This window comes from Lithobates pipiens, unplaced genomic scaffold, assembly GCF_037356315.1.
Source record: "Lithobates pipiens isolate NorthernLeopardFrog02 unplaced genomic scaffold, aLitPip1_a1.2 Scaffold_19, whole genome shotgun sequence".
Lineage (NCBI taxonomy): Eukaryota > Metazoa > Chordata > Amphibia > Anura > Ranidae > Lithobates > Lithobates pipiens.
The window spans coordinates 359,951,288-359,973,245 of NW_027507764.1; the positions used below are offsets into that span (position 1 = coordinate 359,951,288).

Consider the following 21,958-nt stretch of genomic DNA (forward strand, 5'->3'; position numbering starts at 1 on the left):
TGGTGGTATTTAATCACCTCTCAGTTTTTTATTTTTTGCGCTATAAAAGAAAAAAGACCGAAAATTCTGCGAAAAAATGAATTTTTCTTCGTTTCTGTTATAAAATTTAGCAGATTAGTAATTTTTTCTTCATAAATTTTGGCCAAAATTCATACTACTACATATCTTTGGTAAAAATAAGTACAAATTGGTGGATATTATTTGGTCTTTGTGAAAGTTATAGTACTGCAGAGTAATGGCGGGGTACTGCAGAGTAATGGCAGGGTACTGCAGAGTATGCACTGGTATTGCAGAGTATTGGCAGGGAATTGAGGGGTTAAATTCGGTGAGCAGCGATGTGGGCACTGCAGATGCAGCCCACATCGCTGCTGACACCGATCTCTTTCCCCTCCGCTGTACCGATCGGTACAGAGAGGGGAGGGAGGAACCGGCATCATAACATGACGCCGGTTTGTTTACAAGTGATCACTCCGTCATTTGACGGAGCGATCACGTGGTAAACGGCCGCGACGAGCGGCCGTTTACCGTGATCCGTGATGCGCCGGGTCCAGTGGACCCGGCGGTCACGGATGCTCTCGAGCGCGCGCCCCAGGGGGCGCGCGAGAGCAGAATTCTGGGAGGCCATTAATTAACGGCCTCTCAGAGTTAAACAACCGCCCTGAAGCCGTTAATCGGCAATGGGCAGTTGTTAAGTGGTTAAAGCTAGATCACTAGCTATATAGGTGAGGTGAATATAGTGGTGTATACTGCGGTCAGGGCACAGACAACAACCACTACACAGCAGCAAGATAGGAAATCAGCCAAAAATGATCGGTGTGTACTGTGTTGAAGGTACACAGAACACCCACTGCTTCAGATGCTAACACACTACACGAGGCCGCCTCAAAGGCGGCCTTATATAGTGTGGGGCGTGCACTACACAGCCTGAGCTATGATTGGCCACAGGCAGGATGCCTGTGGCCAATCATGGCTCTCCTCGCTGCTGGCGCTACGATTGGCCAAGCATGCGGGGTCACAGTGCATGCTTGGCCAATCATGAGCCAGCAATGCACTGCGCCACCGCAGTGCATTGTGGTCCGCGCGCGCCACTCGAATTTTGACGCGAACGGCCCAAACGTTCGGAATTCGCCGAACGGCCGAACAGCCAATGTTCGAGTCGAACGTACGTTCGTCTCGAACACGAAGCTCATCCCTAGCCAAGACCATACAGCGGTTTAACAGGACAGGTTCCACACAGAACAGGCCTCACCATGGTCGACCATAGAAGTTGAGTGCACATGCTCAGCATCATATCCAGAGGTTGTCTTTGGGAAATAGATGTATGAGTGCTGCCAGCATTGCTGCAGAGGTTGAAAGGGTGGGGGGTCAGCCTGTCAGTGCTCAGACCATACGCTACACACTGCATCAAATTTGTCTGCATGGCTCTAGTCCCAGAAGGAAGCTTCTTCTAAAGATGATGCACAAGAAAGCCCACAGTTTTCTGAAGACAAGCAGACTAAGGACATGGACATGTCCTATGGTCTGATGAGATCAAGAGAAACTTATTTGGTTCAGATGGTGTCAAGTGTGTGTGTAGTGGCAACCCGGTGAGGAGTACAAAGACAAGTGTGTCTTGCCTACAGTCAAGCATGGTGGTGGGAGTGTCATGGTCTGGGGCTGTATGAGTGCTGCTGGCACTGGGAAGCTACACGTTCATTGAAGAAACCATGAATGCCAACATAGACTGTGACATACTGAAGCAGAGCATGATCTTGTCCCTTCAGTGACTGGGCCGCAGGGCAGTATTCCAACATAAAGACCCCAAACACACCTCCAAGACAACCACTGCCTTGCTAAAGAAGCTGAGGGTAAAGGTGATGGACTGGCCAAGCATGTTTTCAGACCTAAACCTTATTGAGCATCTGTGGGGCATCCTCAAACAGAAGGTGGAGGAGCGCAAGGTCTCTAACATCCACCAGCTCCGGGATGTCATTGTGGAGGCGTGGACTCCAGTGGCAGCCTGTGAAGCTCTGGTGAACTCCATGCCCAAGAGGGTTAAGGCAGTGTTGGAAAATAAGGGTGGCCACACAAAATATTGACACTTTGGGCCCAATTTGGACATTTTCACTTAGGGGTATACTCACTTTTGTGGCCAGCAGTTTAGACATTAATGGCTGTGTGTTGAGTTATTTTGAGGGGATATCTAATTTACACTGTTATACAAGCTTTACACTCCTTACTTTACATTGTAGCAAAGTGTAATTTCTTCAGTGTTGTCACATGAAAAGATATAATAAAATATTTACAAAAATGTAAGGGGTGTACTCACTTTTGTGAGATACTGTATATGCAAAGTATGTTGCAAATTCTGAGTTTCAAATACACTGATTCTTGTGTGATTGAGGCTGTTTTTCAATAAATCAATCATGTGCAAAGCAAATTCATGTTTACATATTTCATTGTGTACGTGATTGAGGAACATGAATTTGCTTTTCACATCATTGAAGTGAATATTTACTCTATTTATTGAGTGACAATAGTAAATCAGCCTCATTGTGTCTGAAAGAAGTGTCTCCTTTTGTTACCTTTGTTATAGCATTTAAGCTGGCCATACATGGATCGAAATTCAGCCAGTTCAGCAGGGACTGGCTGAATTTCAATCCATGTATGGGCTAGCTGGTTGTGTACAAGTTATTCTATCGATCGATTTATGTACAACCAACCTATCGGGTTTTTCCTGAACGAACAGTGATCATTATATTCTGCTAGTGGGAAAAGCTGGTAGAACACAATATTGCGCTTGCATATGGTAAATTTTAATGTGGAATGGCTATTTTTCTTCCCACGGTACACAATATTTATTCTATGTACCAATATTAAAACAAAGATCCTACTAAGTACTAATAAAATAGATACATAATAGAACTGTGATTTTTTATTTTTTTTAGAATTGCAATAGATAATGTTGGCGCTCACACACCGCCGGAAAATCTGACTCCAAGTGACACTTTTTGGGGACCAGTGACACCAATACAGTGATCAGTGCTAAAAAAATGCACTGATCACTGTATAAATGACACTGGCAGGGAAGGGGTTAACACTAGGCGCGATCAATAGGTTAACTGTGTTCCCTAAGTGTGTGTTCTAACTGTGAGGGGGATGGGCTCACTGGGACAACACAGAGGTCGCTGTTTCTGATTACTAGGAACAGATAATCTCAGTGTTGTCCCCTGTCAGAATGGAAGTCTGCCTTGTTTACATAGCCAGATCCCATTCTGCCTTTCTGTGAAACGATCCTAGGTGGTCGGCGGACATTGAGTTTGCAGGACCGGCGTGTGCGCTCCCCCGGCATGCAGTGGACGCACTAGCTATTGCATGAAACAATGTATAGGTATGTTGTTTCGTGCAATAGAGCCGCCCTGCCACAGTATATATGCAGTGGGCGGTCTTTAACTGGTTAAAAACAGTACTGTGCAAACATTTTAGTAAGAATACTTTCAGAAATATATATATATTGTTTATTTTTATACATTTACAAAATGTAAAGTGAGTGAACAAAAGAAGAATTGAAAAATCAAATCAATATTTTTTGTGACCACCCTTTACTTTCAAAAGAGCATCAATTCTCCTAGGTACACTTGCACACAGCTTTTGAAGGAACTCGGCAGTAATGTTGTTCCAAACATCTTGGAGAACTAACTACGGAACTTCTGTGGATGTAGGCTGCCTCAAAAACTTCTGTCTCTTCATGTAATCCCAGACAGACTCAATGATGTTGAGATCAGGCCTCTGAGGGGGCCTAAACATCCCTTCAAGGACTCCTTGTTCTTCTTTACACTGAAGATAGTTCTTAATGACATTTGCTGTATGTTTGAGGTCGTTGTCTTGCTGCAGAATACATTTGGGGCCAGTCACATGCCTCCCTGAAGGTATGACATGATGGATAAGTATCTACCTGTATTTCTCAGCATGGAGGACACCATTGATCCTGACCAAATCTTCAACTCCACTTTCAGAAATGCAGCCCCATTTTTCTGCACATAGTTGAGGCGCAATTCTTCCATGAATACCACTTCTGGCCACACCTCTCTGAATAGTAGATGGGTGTACCTGGATATATATATGTATATATATATATATATATATATATATAGCCATTAATGTTTTAGAAATTAATGGTTGTGTGTTGAGTTATTTTGAGGGGACAGAAAATCTACACTGTTATACAAGCTGTACACTCACTAATTTACATTGTAGCAAAGTGTAGTTTCTTCAGTGTTGTCACATGAAAAGATAGCATAAAATATTTACAAAAATGTGGGGGTGTACTCTTCTTCTCCTCTTTTGTGAGACACTGTGCATGTGTGTGTATGTGTAAAAGTAAAAAAAAAAAAAAATATATATATATATATATATATATATATATATATATATATATATATATATATATATATATATATATATATATATACAGTGCCTTGCAAAAGTATTTGGCCCCCTTGAACTTTTCAACCTTTTGCCACATTTCAGGCTTCAAACATAAAGATATACAATTTTTATTTTTTGTGAAGAATCACCAACAAGTGGGACTGTCAGGAAGATCCTCCTCACGGACGTCCGAGCGGCGAAAGTCGCAGAAGATCTCTTGCCCAGTTCCAGGAGCGTTACCGCGATCGGCGGTGCGCGCGTGCGCGTGCACGTGCGCGCGGCCGTTTGACGCAAATTGGCGCCAATAGCGCTATTTAAACTGGATCCATGCCTCACTGCCTTGCTGCCTGATCAACAGCGTTCCTGTGCGTCCTGGTGATCCGTATCTGAATCTGAACCTGAACCTGTACCTGTACCTGTACCTGTACCCTGATCCGTATCGAACCCGGCTTGTTTCCGATTCTGCTGTTTGCTGCCTGCCCCCCGACTTTGGCTTGTACCCGACTACTCTTCTGGATTCCGTTTCTGTATCTGATCTGCCCACCTGTGCCTGACCTGGACTGTTACACCATCCGTCAACTGTAAGTTGCTTGCTGTTGTACTATAGGACACCTCCCAGTCCTCCGCAATATTTGGCTGTACTCCTTCTGCGTTTGTAGCCTTCTACCTTTGGCCACAGACTACTGGACTCTTCCGCTTATCCATTGCACCTGCATCCGTTGTTGGACTACAATACCCCTCCGTTGTTTGTCACCCCCTGCAATCACTTGTATGCCGTTGCTGGACTACAGGAACCCTTCTGCTGTCTGCTGGACCTTATCTCACCTTTGCCTGCATTCAGACACCGGACTACAATACACCTCCTCCTTCAACGGTCTTCTGCCTTTACCATCTGCTATCCAGTCAGGCACTTGTGCCCCTCTGTGCTCCTGAGCCCCTGTCACCACTACCAGGGTCTCTCGAGTCAGAGGTCTACGAGAGGCCACTCCCTGCACTCCGGGCTCTGCTTAAAGGTACGTGACAGTATCAGGCAGCCATGTCTGAGCCCACGCAGGGAGATTCGGCCATGGATGATTTATGCCGTCATCTTGCTGGACTTACCCAGGCTGTTAAATCTCTACAAGAAGGCTATTCTCGATTGGAAGAGCGTGTCCAGGTCTTATCTACCACAGGCCCTACCGTGTCGGGAACTTCTTCTGCGCCATCAGTGGTTATGTTACCCCCTGAACCCAAGGTCCCAACTCCGGAGAGGTTTTCGGGAAATCGCAGCAAGTATAGAGCTTTTCGCAATGCCTGTGAATTGTTTTTTGCACTTCAACCCAGAACCTTCTCTCTAGAATCCACTAAGGTGGGTTTTGTTATCTCCCTCCTACTGGGTGAGCCCCAGGCTTGGGCCCACCGCCTTTTGGAGCAAAAGGAAGCCTGCCTTAATAACCTGAATACCTTTTTTCAAGCCATGGGTTTGCTCTATGAGGATCCTCAGCAGGTGGCCACAGCGGAAGCAGCTTTATATTCTCTTCAGCAAGGCCGCAGAGCGGCAGAGGACTATGCGTCTGAATTTCGGCGCTGGAGTTCCGATACTACCTGGAACGATGCTGCTCTGCGATACCAGTTTCGCATGGGACTCTCTGAACCTCTAAAAGATGAATTGGCCCGGGTGGGTGTTCCAGCAACTCTTGAAGCCCTTATCAACCTCTCCATCCAGATAGACAGACGCTTGAGAGAACGGAGAACAGAACGCACTGCCGGGCCGTCCCGACCAGTCTGGATGTTACCCCGTGTACCTAATCCCCCTGCACATCCTGCTGCTGACACGCCTGAACCCATGCAACTGGGCTTACTTAGACCAACGCTCACCACCGAGGAACGACAACGCCGGCAGCTCAACAATCTGTGTCTTTACTGTGGAGAACCCGGACATTACGTGAGATCCTGTCCTGCCAAATTCCGTAAGCATTCTTCTGTATCTTCTCCTGTTTTACCTGCTGTGCCTAGTAATGCTACTCACCTGGCTGTTCCCGCCTCTCTTCAGCTACCCGGAGGGAACATTCAAGTCCCCGCAATAGTTGATTCTGGAGCGTGCAGTGGATTTATGGACTTATCGTTTGCCCAAAAGTTCCAAGTGCCCTTACGGCCCAGGGCGAAAGGGTTGTCTGTACACCTTGCCGATGGGTCAGCTATCAAATCAGGACCAGTGACACAAGAGACATGTCCTTTGACTGCTACCATTTCCGGTAACCATCAGGAACAACTCTGCCTGGACATTATTGAATCTCCCCTTTTCCCTATCATACTGGGTATGCCCTGGCTTCGGGCACACAACCCGCAAATAGACTGGTCCACCGGAAACATTTTCTTTTTCTCCCCCTATTGTCGTCAACACTGCTTTCAAGAATCAACTAAGGTTTCACCCCATTTAATGTGCATGGAGACCGATGTTGAGACTCGCCAGCACGTTCCTGAGACCTACCATGACTTCCTGGACGTGTTCAGCAAGAAGGGGGCAGAAACACTTCCCCCTCATAGACCCTACGATTGCCCAATTGAGATCCTTCCCGGAGCCGAGATCCCTTTCGGGAGAATATTTCCCTTAACAGAAGTGGAATTGGAGACTCTCAGGACTTACATTGACGACAATCTGAAAAAGGGGTTCATACGTCCTTCTACGTCCCCAGCTGGGGCAGGAATCTTTTTTGTAGAAAAGAAGGACCATTCTCTCCGCCCTTGTGTTGACTACCGGGACTTAAATAAAGTTACAGTCAAGAACCGGTACCCACTGCCTTTGGTACCCGAATTATTCCAGCGCCTTGGATCAGCTAGTATCTTCACAAAATTGGATCTTCGCGGAGCCTATAATTTGGTCCGTATCCGAAGCGGGGACGAATGGAAGACCGCTTCGGACATTTTGAATATCTCGTAATGCCCTTTGGGCTATGCAACGCTCCTGCGACTTTCCAGCATTTTGTGAATGATATCTTTAGAGATTTTCTCGACCTGTTTGTTATAGTATATCTGGACGACATCTTAATTTTCTCCCCCTCTCTGCCAGCTCACAGGGAACACGTTAAGAAGGTTCTCACTCGGCTTCGCCAACACGGCTTGTACGCAAAACCTGAGAAGTGCGAGTTTGAACGTCGCAGCATTCAGTTTTTGGGGCTGATTATTTCGGTGGATGGAATCAAGATGGATCCGCAAAAAGTTTCGGCCATCCTGGACTGGCCAGCCCCTACTGATAAAAGAGGAATTCAACGCTTTGTGGGGTTTGCGAATTTTTATCGAAAATTCATCAAGGGATTTTCTACAATCATCGCTCCAATCCCCAGATTAACGAGACAAGGTATCAAGTTCCAGTGGACTCCGGAGGCACAGGCCACATTTTCTTCCCTTAAAGAACAATTTGTATCAGCATCTGTCCTGAAGCATCCTAATTCTGCGCTACCCTACATCCTTGAGGTGGATGCATCCGAAGTTGCAGTGGGAGCAGTCCTTTCTCAGAGACAGGGCCCAAAGGCTTTATTGCACCCAGTAGCGTTCTTCTCACGTAAATTGTCTGAAGCGGAAAAGAATTATGATGTCGGGGACAGGGAGTTACTCGCTATCAAAGCCGCACTTGAGGAATGGCGCTATCTCCTGGAGGGAGCAGTCCATCCCATTCTGGTATACACTGACCACAAGAACTTAGAGTATTTAAAGACTGCTAAGAGGCTGAAGCCGCGTCAGGCCAGATGGGCACTGTTCTTTACAAGATTTTCCTTCCACATAACCTATAGGCCCGGATCAAAGAACACCAAACCCGACGCGCTATCCCGGATGTTCAGCGAACCCGAAGTTCTTCAACCCACAGACACCATCCTTGCGCCCGGAAATTTCCTTATGCTCCAGGAAGATCTTCTATCCCAACTTAAGCAGGCTTCATCTTCAGCTCCACATCCCTCAAACACCACCTTACTCTCTAGCAATAACTTGTTATGGCATGAAAACAAGATCTACGTGCCCCAACAACTACGGGTTGCTGTTCTCAAGTCTTGCCACGACCACAAATTGGCCGGTCATTTTGGGGTACACAAGACCGCCGAACTTCTCCAACGCACCTTCTGGTGGCCTCAGCTGCTAAGAGACTGTAAACTTTATGTTGAATCTTGCATTACCTGTACCCAGAACAAGAGTAGCAAGACCAAAGCCTGGGGGTTGCTGAAACCACTCCCCATCCCGGAAAGGCCTTGGAAAATGATTTCCATAGACTTTACTGTAGAATTACCTCCGTCAGAAGGCTTCACCACTATCCTTGTGGTGGTCGACAGATTGTCCAAAATGGCTCACTTTCTGCCCATGAAGGGTACACCTTCTGCCCCTGAGACCGCAAGGATCTTCATTAAGGAGATTTGTAAGACTCCACGGTATACCTGCGAACATTGTTTCCGACCGAGGGGTACAATTTACATCAAAATTTTGGAGAGCTTTATGTAAGTCCTTGGAAATTGATCTTTCGTTCTCGTCTGCCTATCATCCCCAGACCAACGGCCAGACCGAATGAACGAACCAGACCCTTGAGCAGTATTTGCGGTGTTATTCTTCTTTTTCGCAAGACGATTGGGTATCCCTTTTACCACTTGCCGAGTTTTCCTACAATAACTCTGTTCATTCTGCAACTAATCAATCTCCCTTCTTTGCGAACTATGGTTTTCACCCTCAGTTCTTATCAGCCAATATCCCAGAATGCACGGTTCCAGCAGTTCAAGAAACTTTGGACTTTTTCTGCACCAATAACAAGTTGCTTCAAGAAACGATGGCAAGAACTCAAGAACGCAACAAAGCAGTTTTTGACAGAAAGAGGAGAGGGGAGCTCGACCTAAAACCCGGAGATTTGGTTTGGTTATCTACTCTGAATCTAAAATTAACATGCCCATCTAGGAAACTGGGCCCAAAATTTGTGGGTCCTTTCCCAATTTCCAGGAAAATTAACAATGTGGCTTATGAGCTGAAATTACCAGAATCGCTGCGTATTCACCCAGTGTTTCATGTGTCCCTCTTAAGACCTTCAATCCAGGATCCCTTCACCGATCGGAACGTGGGCCCTCCTGAACCTGTGCTTATTAATGGTGAAGAGGAGTTTGAAGTAGAAGCAATTTTGGATTGCAGAAAGAGACGCAACCAGGTACAGTATCTGGTGAAGTGGAAGGGGTATGGTCCAGAAGAGAACTCCTGGGAACCAGAGACTGGCATCCACGCCAAGAGGTTGGTTCTGGCATTTAAAAGATCTCACCCAGGTAAGATGTCCCAGTTGGGCATCCGGAGGCTGCCCATTGGGGGGGGGCAATGTCAGGAAGATCCTCCTCACGGACGTCCGAGCGGCGAAAGTCGCAGAAGATCTCTTGCCCAGTTCCAGGAGCGTTACCGCGATCGGCGGTGTGCGCGTGCGCGTGCGCGTGCACGTGCGCGCGCGTGCGCATGCGCGCGGGAGCGCGCACGCGGGTGCGCGCGCGGCCGTTTGACGCAAATTGGCGCCAATAGCGCTATTTAAACTGGATCCATGCCTCACTGCCTTGCTGCCTGATCAACAGCGTTCCTGTGCGTCCTGGTGATCCGTATCTGAATCTGAACCTGTACCTGTACCCTGATCCGTATCGAACCCGGCTTGTTTCCGATTCTGCTGTTTGCTGCCTGCCCCCCGACTTTGGCTTGTACCCGACTACTCTTCTGGATTCCGTTTCTGTATCTGATCTGCCCGCCTGTGCCTGACCTGGACTGTTACACCATCCGTCAACTGTAAGTTGCTTGCTGTTGTACTATAGGACACCTCCCAGTCCTCCGCAATATTTGGCTGTACTCCTTCTGCGTTTGTAGCCTTCTACCTTTGGCCACAGACTACTGGACTCTTCCGCTTCCGCTTATCCATTGCACCTGCATCCGTTGTTGGACTACAATACCCCTCCGTTGTTTGTCACCTCCTGCAATCACTTGTATGCCGTTGCTGGACTACAGGAACCCTTCTGCTGTCTGCTGGACCTTATCTCACCTTTGCCTGTATTCAGACACCGGACTACAATACACCTCCTCCTTCAACGGTCTTCTGCCTTTACCATCTGCTATCCAGTCAGGCACTTGTGCCCCTCTGTGCTCCTGAGCCCCTGTCACCACTACCAGGGTCTCTCGAGTCAGAGGTCTACGAGAGGCCACTCCCTGCACTCCGGGCTCTGCTTAAATGTACGTGACAGGGACACAATTGTGAAGTGGAACGAAATCTATTGGATTTTTGAAACTTTTTTAACTAATAAAAATATGAAAAGGGGAGCGTGCAAAATTATTCGGCCCCCTTGCGTTAATACTTTGTAGAGCCACCTTTTGCTGCGATTACAGCTGCAAGTCGCTTGGGGTATGTCTCTACCAGTTTTGCACATCGAGAGACTGAAATTCTTGCCCATTCTTTCTTGCAAAACAGCTCGAGCTCAGTGAGGTTGGATGGAGAGCCTTTGTGAACAGCAGTTTTCAGCTCTTTCCACAGATTTTCTATTGGATTCAGGTCTGGACTTTGACTTGGCCATTCTAACACCTGGATACGTTTATTTGTGAACCATTCCTTTGTAGATTTTGCTGTATGTTTGGGATCATTGTCTTGTTGGAAGATAAATCTCCGTCCCAGTTTCAGGTCTTTTGCAGACTCCAACAGGTTTTCATCCAGAATGGTTCTGTATTTGGCTGCATCCATCTTCCCCTCAATTTTAACCATCTTTCCTGTCCCTGCTGAAGAAAAGCAGGCCCAAACCATGATGCTGCCACCACCATGTTTGACAGTGGGGATGGTGTGTCGAGGGTGATGAGCTGTGTTGCTTTTACGCCAAACATATCGTTTTGCATTGTGGGCAAAAAGTTGGATTTTGGTTTCATCTGACCAGAGCACCTTCTTCCACATGTTTGGTGTGTCTCCCAGGTGGCTTGTGGCAAACTTTAGACAAGACTTTTTATGGATATCTTTGAGAAATGGCTTTCTTCTTGCCACTCTTCCATAAAGGCCAGATTTGTGCAGTGTACGACTGATTGTTGTCCTATGGACAGACTCTCCCACCTCAGCTGTAGTTCTCTGCAGTTCATCCAGAGTGATCATGGGCCTCTTGGCTGCATCTCTGATCAGTCTTCTCCTTGTCTGAGCTGAAAGTTTAGAGGGACGGCCAGGTCTTGGTAGATTTGCAGTGGTCTGATACTCCTTCCATTTCAAAATGATCGCTTGCACAGTGCTCCTTGGGATGTTTAAAGCTTGGGAAATCTTTTTGTATCCAAATCCGGCTTTAAACTTCTCCACAACAGTATTACGGACCTGCCTGGTGTGTTCCTTGGTCTTCATGATGCTCTCTGCGCTTTCAACAGAACCCTGAGACTATCACAGAGCAGGTGCATTTATACAGAGACTTGATTACACACAGGTGGATTCTATTTATCACCATCAGTCATTTAGGACAACATTGGATCATTCAGAGATCCTCGCTGAACTTCTGGAGTGAGTTTGCTGCACTGAAAGTAAAGGGGCCGAATAATTTTGAACGCACCACTTTTCAGTTTTTTATTTGCTAAAAAAGTTTAAAATATCCAATAGATTTCGTTCCACTTCACAATTGTGTCCCACTTGTTGGGGATTCTTCACAAAAAATTAAAATTTTATATCTTTATGTTTGAAGCCTGAAATGTGGCAAAAGGTTGAAAAGTTCAAGGGGGCCGAATACTTTTGCAAGGCACTGTATATGTGTGTGTGTGTGTATATGTGTATATATATATATATATATATATATATATATATATATATATATATATATATATATATATATATATATATATATATATATATATATGTGTGTGTGTGTGTGTGTGTGTGTGTGTGTGTGTGTGTGTGTGTGTGTGTGTGTGTGTATTATATTGATTACTAGCAGGAAGAAAATAAATAAGGACAAGAAAAAGCAGGTTGCATCTCTATATTTGTATAGCTCCTCCATTTGACTGACTTTTTATGGTAATTTGAAGCTCAAGCTTAAGCTTAAGTATGTAGTAGAAATATAGTGTGGTCTGTGGAACTCTGAGACCAGACACATGACAAACTGTAAGGGGATAATTAGGTGAAGAAGCAGCTTATTGTATAGTATAAATTCCCCAGGGGGTTCATTTTTTTTTACATCTCTGTAGCAGAAAAGTGTAAGGATAGTGTCAAATCCTATTTCCGCACCTCAGCCTGTCATGAATGATACTTCACAGGATCTGCCAGTTAAATGCCGTGTTCTTCACTAGCTAATGTATTCCCTTATCCAGCATCTAGGAGAGTCTTGTGCAAATACTGAATACTTTTCTGACTCCACACTGAAGAGGTAGATGTTATTATTTTGACATGTCACTTAGAAGATACTTTTCCCCACAAATGTGCACACTCTCAAGGTGTGATCATTAGCAAGTGTTGTAATTACTGTATGTTTCAAATGTTTTCTCGGGGTGGAAAACATTGTAAGGGCCAGAGACAAATGGATCTGTGAAAATCTGGCTTGCCAGGGACTCAGTGGAATTAAAGAATTAGAGAGATAGATAGATAGATAGATAGATAGATAGATAGATAGATAGATAGATAGATAGATAGTAGACTTGTGCACAACAGAAAATTGTGTTTAGTTTTGGTTCATTGTCATTCGTAAAATACTGTATTTATTGACGTATAACACTCACTTTTTCACCAGGAAAATCAGGTGCAAATAGCGTGTGTGTGTTATACGCCAATAGCTGCCTTATTTAAAATGTACGTTTTTTTTCCCTGAAACTTCCCTCTTAAAATGAATGTGTGTGTTATACGCCTGTGCGTGATATATGCAGATAAATATGGTACATCATTTCGTTCTGTTATATTTGTTATGTTACGTTAATATGTTTTCGGATAATTTGTTATTTCTGTAGAGTGTCGATATTCGTTATACTGAATCTCAAATCATGTCGAAATCATTCGTTATATGCGCTATAATTTCATTCGTATTAGTTGAAATTGAATATTTATGTATGTATATATATTCGTGATAATGATTCGTAGTTTGGAAAGTCATTGGTTTATTGAATCTATTAACACACACAATAACAATATCTCTTCTCCTCTGCTCAAATACAATACAACACCCTTCTCACTCAGTTCTCAGGAATGCACTTTGCCAGTAATCCAACCTCCAGCACAAAATTAATCAGCTGATTGGACTGTATGATTTACTTTGAGTTGACCTTTTGACTACCGAATCATGTTGAATTCATTCATTATATCCGCTATTATTTCTTTCGTATTCGTTGATGCAAAATACGGCTGAATTTTGATTTGTTACCAAAGTAATTGCACAATATAGATAGATAGATAGATAGATAGATAGATAGATAGATAGATAAATAGATATTAGAAGGGATCAGGTCAAAGTGTCAGGGTCTCCTAAAATAAATGCCTTTTTCCCCCCTCTCAGAAAATTAGAAATCTTGCACCTTCCTTTGCATTACCATTAAAAAAAATCAGTAATCTAACTTTTTAAAACTCTTTATAGTCCAATCGTGGTATGCTCTGAACTCTGCAAAGTGGGGGATGATGGCATCTTAGGGTTATTTTTATCTGTTACGACGTTTCTCTAGTGATTGCCCTCTAATGTAACAGAGCTAGTGCTGGATGGCCCAATAAAAATATAAAGTTAATAATATCCACCTGCCACTCCATTGGGATCCCCCTCCTATCCCTTCCCTACCTTCTCCTCCCTCCCTCTCCTAATTATATTCACCAAGCACTTTACTATGGTTGTTCTCCACTGCTGTAATGGATGCTAGTTTTTCAATTATAAGTGCCCAGATATAATTCTCCGATATGTTTCTATTACCGCTCTCCTGCGCACATTATCCATAGTGCTTATTATCTGTGTCTTTAAAAGTAGAGATGTTAACTACATTGTTCTATACTTGTATCATTACTGTACCCAATACAGTCTTTAAAAAGAACAATATATTCACCCTGCAGGAAATACCAGCCCATCTTAAAGCTAAACTCCAGGCAGATTTAAATGACACAAATGTATGCAGCTCTCTGTTCATTAATACATCTATAACCCCTTGGAGCCGTCACCTCCCAGCCCTTTAAGATGTTTGCCGGCTAGCAGGGCGGGGTTTATGATTATGTGACCACTGTGATTGGCTATCATGGTGGTCACGTGATTGGAAAGCTCCCAATCACAAGCAGGGCTTGTGCTCTCAGCAGAGCTGTTTTTGCAATATTTCACGCAAATATGCTGCTGCTCGGCTCCGAGGCCCACCTGCTAAGAGGCCGCATACGTGGTCATCTGCCAAGAGGTTAAAGCAGTATTAAACCCAAAAGCAAACCTTTATTATATTACAGCATACCAATTCTTAGATGCGATGACTGCATTAGTTAAATGTTTTTTTAGACTTTATTGTTATTCAACAGAAAAGCTCTCTTGCAATTAAAGGGATGAGACAAGCCATTTACTACTGACAGGGGTGCTTAAAATTATCAGGTTTTATTTATTTATGTAAAACTTTTATCCTAAAAGGAAAATAAACATTTTGTTGTAATGCCGGCGCCCCCAGCACCCCCGTTTTACTTACCTGACCCCTTGAAAGTCCCACGCTCGCCCCCGACGTCCTCTTCGCCGCTCACCCTGGCCATTGGCTCACGCTGCTGTCAATCACATCCAATGGTGTGGCGTGCAGGGGGGCGGGGCCAAGTGATACAGCGAGCGGCTACGGCCGCTCACTGTATCACGGGAGCGTGCCCGCAAGCACTCCACACTATGCGAGGGAGCTCGCATGAAGTTGTGGAGTCCTTGCGGGAGGGAGCCGAGACAGCCACCGAGGGACCCCAGAAGAACAGGTTCGGGGCCACTCTGTGCAAAACTAAGCGGAGGTAAATATAACATGTTTGTTATTTTTTTATTTATTTTTTTAATGTTTTGCCTTTAGTGATCCTTGAACAGGGAAGTGATATAAAGGAAATTTTCTGCTATGAGGCATGGTTAGGTTGTGGGGTGATAGCAGACATTTTTGTGAATTCTCTGCAAGAGGAATTGTTATACTTTGATTTCTTTGACACTTGGCTTGGTCCAACTCAACTTTTTGCTGACACAAAAAGCTTTGCCATTGGCAATAATGCTCAGTGGCTCTGCTCCTGTCTGGCACTAACAATGTTGCTGGCTGGCTTGATTATTTTTCCTGCACACAGAAACAAATGATATTAGCACACAGCTGCTCTGTACAACCAGAAAGTGACTGGGGTTGCTCTGTCGTAGCTCTTTATTATTTCCCATTGCTTTCTGGGATACATTAACCTCCACTGCCTCTCCTTTAATGCCCAGCTAACACTTTATAAATGCTTCAATAACAAGCCATAAATGCTGTAGTTGCTGTTTAAATGGGGTTTTAAAGCATTACCACTGAAATCAATGTAGACGAGCATACCATGAATGCGACATACTGTGTAATTTTTAACATGACACAACACACCACAATCGCTCCTGTGTAAACAGCACTGTGTGGTGTCATTGTAATGTTCATGGCAGACGTTGAAGGGCAGTTAGTTATGAGACTTTAAAAATGCTGAATAAATGCTGCATAGATACATGGGATTGAAACACGTGTGAATGAGCCCCCGTCTGTATTTAAATCTGCTAGTTCTTCTAACACTCCCCTACCCCCAGACAGACAGTGCTGCTACCCAAAGGTGTCACCTGTGTTCCTTCATTCAGAATGTAGGCACTCTAATACAGGAGGTGTGTTACTGGCCAGATCACCAAGAAAAAAAGCCTAAAAAAGAAAACAAAACAGCCATCTCATCTAATAATTGGTAACTGCAATATATTACATTTACCTGGATTTGCCTTAGCCTCTTACTATACTGTACAGAAGAGTTTCAAATTGGAAATTGGTCCAAGGAACATTCTAATATTAGAAGAGAGCAGTGTGACAGAGACATGAGCACATCAGTCTGCTGCTTTTCCTTTTATTATCATATCACAGAGTAGAAAGGGACATAATTTCATAGTAAGGTTGAATAAAGACACCAGTCCATCCTGTTCAACCTGAGTGAGTGTCTACAATTGTCCCTATACCTGTACATTACACACTCACATTGGTCCCTACCCTCAAGGAGCCCACAATCCAAGGTCCCCATTCATATACTAGGGCCAATTTTGGACAGAAGCCAATTAACCTACCTGCATGTCTTTGGAGTGTGGGAGGAAACCGGAGTACCCGGAGGAAACCCACGCAGGCACAGGTAGAACATGCAAACTCCAGGCAGATAGTGTCGTGGTTGGGGTTCAAACCAGCGACCCTTCTTACTGCTAGGTGAGAGTGCTAACCACTACACCACTGTGCCTCCCGGGGGACATACCTGTAAGCATTACTGAACTGCAAAAAAAAAAAAGTTCAGGTCGTCTACCTTGCCAGACAAGTCCCTTGGCATGTAAAACAGGGTCCACCTGCATATTTAGGTGTTTCCCTTTTTAACTATATCAAGTTTAAACAAACATATAATAATTTAAATGATTTAATTTTATATTAAGAGGAGATATCACATCTTTTTTTTTCTTTTTCAGGGCTTCTGAAGGCAGGACTATAGAGGTACAATATAAAGGAGATGCGGAGAACACTATTCGAGACATCCTAGGGGGACTTCGATCTACTTGTACATATGTTGGAGCGGCTAAACTCAAAGAGCTAAGCAGGCGGACGACTTTTATCCGTGTCACCCAGCAGTTCAACCAGATGTTTTCTTAATAGAACGCCCATAGATCTTATTATAGTACCATTTTAGTCACAGGCCTCTGCCTAGTTTTTATAACTGGACAACTGATTGTTCAGTGATGATATTTCACTGCAGATGTGCACAAACTACTTATGTACCAACATTTATCAGATTACCACACTATTTATTATTACTGATTTATTCTGGGGTTTTGGTTGTTTTTTTGGAGAAGACTTTCCATTTTCATATAATACAAGGAAAATAGTCAACTGTTTTTTTTTTTCTTTTTTATGTAACATAAATATACTGAAATTTATCTACCATAGATTTACTCAGCGTTAATTTATTTACATAATTGACAATTTTTAAGTCAAAACTATATATTATTGTTATGACAATACTTATTGTATGGAATAACTTCTATGAAAAAAGTTCATGGATTGTATTTATGAGGACTTCAATGTTTTTAAGCGCCAAACTTATTTAGGTTACAGCAACCTATTGGTGGCCTTTTAAGGACATTGGAGACTTTAAAATGTACAATAGTAAATATTTATTTAAATAATAAGAGAAGTGGTTCAAAAATCCTATGCATTGCCTATATAAAGTATGTGATTATTTTTGCACGAATAGAACTGTATTTACTATTAAGCTCATTATCACCCATGTCTGATTTCTGCTAACTTTACCATTAAAAGGAATCTCAAGCTTTATACATACTGTTTTCTTAAGAGTAGATTAAGACGTGCGTCTAAATCTTATTTTCCTCTGAAGCCTGAACCGTGTTTGGATCATGCTTCAGAGGCTACTGACAGGCGGTGAGGAAGTGATGTGACACCTTAAACCCATGTACACACTGCAACCGTGTGTTTTGCGTTTGCGGCACTTCCTCATTTGCTTGAATGTGTAGTGTTCGGCAGATTGCTATTTGTCGAGTAATCTTTGCAGCGGGCACAGACACCCCTGTCCACTGCCTATTGCAGGTGATTGCTGAGCAGCCTAAAAGTGCCAAAGATACCATGATAACATATTCATTGTTAACTGCAAGATTTTGTAGTGAACTATAAGATTCATTCAACACCAAGGACTCATTTGTTATGTAATGCACCTTCAGCCTTAGAACCAGCGTAATTGTCATTACATCATATGACTTTCTCTATAACAAGAAATACATATTAATGTTATTGACCCTTGAAATCATTCCTAGGCTTAAAGTGGATGTAAACCCGCTCTCATCTTTTCTAAACTACTGCAATATTGGTTATCTAGAAGGATATACATGCCTCCTGCATGCATACTTATCTGCCAAATGTCTCCCCTCTGTCTGCTATGAGACCCGAAAAACTTCAGATTTTGTCAGTGGGTCTGTTTTCCAGGGCTCAGTGGGTGGAGTCATAATGTCAGTAGACTCCCCGCCCACCTCTACACCCCCCTTATCAACATGCATTTTCTCCTGTGTATTTCTTACACTGAACTTCTGCTATGATCACTAACATCCAGTCAAAACCCAGAAAAGTCCCAACATGACTTCAGCATGCCCAATCATGCTGAGGTGTGGAACAGCCAACCCTTGCAGAGCTGCTGAAGAAAGGAGTGGGGGTGGGAATTAAAAAAAGAATGCATGTCTTAGGCTAGTGCACAAGATATGTAAATCACCTGTCAATCACAGCAAGGGGAAGAACAGACAAAGTTTTCACAGTTTGTCCGTTTTTATTTCACTGAAAAAAAGATATGAGGATTGCTCAGAGCTGGAATAACTCTTTGTGGCAAGACTGGGCACAGCTGATCTGAAATCCCATACTCTATATGCCAGACAAAAAATAAATAAAAAGAATAAAAATTTCAGGTTTACATCCACTTTAATGTTCATTTGATACAGTTTTTTTGTTTTGTTTTTTGAGGCATAGAATAACAGTCACAATAAAATCGAATCCCTTCCCTGAAAGTAGATGTAGGCAGATTTCTAAATAGTTGGGCATGACATGCTACCGTAGTATCTAAATGACCTATTCAGCTTTTTGCAGTAAAATGACAAAATAATGGAAGAAAACTCATTTGGATTGTGAACGAATAGTATAAGAGCTTGTTGAGATAGCCCAGGGTCTCAAACTGGTGGCCCTCCAGCTGTTGCAAAACTACAAGTCCCATCATGCCTCTGCCTTTGGGAGTCATGCTTGTAACTGTCAGCATTCCAATGCCTTGTAGGTTCGCAACAACTGGAGGGCCGCCAGTTTGAGACCCCTGAGATAGACTAATAAAGTGTTTAGGTAACTTATGTTTGAGATCAGTTTAAGAAGCTTCTGAGTTATATGTCAGTTTCTTCACAGGTGCATTTGACCTCCTAACCTCCATATAGCTACTGTTACATTCCCATTAACTTGTATAGTGATAAAAGCAACTCTAATGCGAGCATAATCTCACATATACAGGCCCAAAACTTGCCGAACTTGCTATGCACCCCTTTTAACCCCAGTATGTGCACATAAACACGGTGGATCTGTTCTGGATAACTTATAAAACCTAAATCAGATTTCTGTTAAAGCACTTGCCAACATTTTTAAATAATTGCATGGACACTCTGCTGCTTAGCAGGTATAAGCAAACATGCAATGTTTTCATTATTTTCACTATAAATCCTGACATATGTATTACATTAAACTAATAATGTATTTTTCTTTTTCCATAAATGCTGCTGTTCAGTGAATACTAACTTTAAAAATCTCAGACTGCATTAGATATTTATCAGACTTAAAAGCAAAAAAAAAAAAACTCAAAAAGCAAGCTTTTGGTACTGTGAGGCAGTACTAAAAATAAGTACTCCCTAGAGTAAAACTTTAGAACATGAGAACAAGCTTACCTGGGAGTTAAAGTGTTTTAGATAAAGGGGTGTTGTAGCCCTCCCTAGATTTTGAAATCTTTTTGGGACACCAGTGTGGAGATCTTCCCCCTTCCCTTGCAAGACAATGACACAGAGTGTGGCTTTCATTTGCTGACTTCAGCTCCAAGTGTTCCTTTGTAGCATCCACTAAGGGATGGAGAATGCAGCTTTTCTATGCTCTATGCATTCTAGTGGGATATTAAAAAAAAATATTTTTAAAAAATCACTTCAGCAGCTATTGATGGACAATCAGTTAGAAAGTCAAGCATTATACGATTACAGGGATGATTGTAGGAAATCTAATTTCTAGAGTCCCAGACGTGTATAATGTTTTGCTGCAATCCCTCTATATAAAAATGTTTTCAGCCAAGTTCACTTTTTAAAGTTCAATTTTGCACCAGTTTTTCTTCTAAATGCATCCAATGTTGGACTTGCATACATAGGGTGCACCTTCTAACCAAACTAGGTGTAGAGAAGCAGAAGCCACTCTCCTTCATTTGCTTCCCTATGAGCTGCTTCTGCCTTCCTTCTGAGCTGCTTTTTGCACCCAAAAAAATTACATCATGCCTAATAGATATTGTACAGTAACAATACACAGCATGTGAAATAATTATAAAATCTGTTTCATGATCTTTAGATAGTCGAATACAATAAAATATAATTCTAAGTTTTTTGGCTGTCTACCAAAGGATATACTGGTTTGTTTAACCACTTGCCGATCAGCCTTTGCAATTATACTGCGGCAACATGGCTTGGCTGCATGAACCACCGTCATATTCGGTTCACTTTTTGTCCACTAGGGGCTTGAGCGCCAACTGCTCGCCCAAAGAGCCGATGTGACTGCCCAGCAGTCGCAATCACCGCCGAGCTCCCGTGATCGCACTGGACACACTGAGAACCGGGATCTCTGTGTGTGTGTGTGTAAACACACAGTTCCCGGTTCTCTGGGGGGGTGACAGATTATACGTTCATATGGAGTATGAACAGCGATCTATCTCTTCCCCTACACAGTCCCATCCCCCCTTCAGTTAGAACACACACTAGGGAACACATTATCTCCTTGATTGCCCCCTCACTGCCAGTGACATTTTTCAGTAATCAATGCATTTTTATAGAACCGATCGCTGTATAAATGGCAATGGTCCCAAAAATGTGTCAAAATTGTCTGATGTGTCCACCATAATGTCGCAGTTCCGATAAAAATTGCAGATCACCGCCATTACTAGTAAAAATATATTAATAATAAAAATGCCATAAAACCACCCCCCTCTTTTGTAGACGCTATAACTTTTGCGCAAACCAATCAATATATGCTTATTGCAATTTTTTTTACCAAAAATATGTAGAAGAATACATATCGGCCTAAACTGAGGAAAATTTATATTATTTTAAATATATTAAAAAATTTGGCAAGTTACTACAGTATTTTAACAGACCTGCACATTGATTGTGTGACTGATCCCTTTGAGCCTACCTGTGCAAATGGCAGGTTGTGGGACAAGCTGAATTAGTTAAATATCCTCACCCAGTAAAACCACATTTCTTCTACTGTATAACAGTGTTCACTAGTAGCCAGAATTTAGACCATACATCTTCCCTTTTACACAAAACACCATATGAAGGAAATAGATATACTGTATTGATTTGTTATAGAATATAGTGTTTATGTTTGCACATCACTTAAAAATATGCAATTTTATATTGAATTATGTTGTTTTTAAAAATGCTAATATACTGATAGCTTCTAAAATCTATAACTTAAAAAAAAAAAAAAAAAAAAAAAAAAACTTTTCAGGTTTTTCTGATCTCTAAAATCTGTGACAGGCCAGGACTGGAGCTTTGGTATTGGTGAGAAGATTTGTCTGCGGTATTGAAAGCTTCCATTCAGCATTGTTTTAGGGTAACTATTACCGAAGCACATATTTAAT

At 42.9% G+C, this 21,958-nt stretch overlaps 1 protein-coding gene across 1 annotated transcript in view; it reads left to right on the plus strand.

The window, feature by feature from the left end:
* The window catches only part of GMPR (guanosine monophosphate reductase), a 125,004-nt gene extending 107,139 nt beyond the window's left edge, over positions 1 to 17,865 (plus strand). Inside the window, exon 9 of the mRNA XM_077492230.1 lies at positions 17,004 to 17,865. Within this exon, the coding sequence (XP_077348356.1) occupies positions 17,004 to 17,184 (181 nt within the window). The 3' untranslated portion in view covers positions 17,185 to 17,865. The remainder of the gene's footprint in view (positions 1 to 17,003) is intronic.
* Positions 17,866 to 21,958: the final 4,093 nt, after the last annotated feature.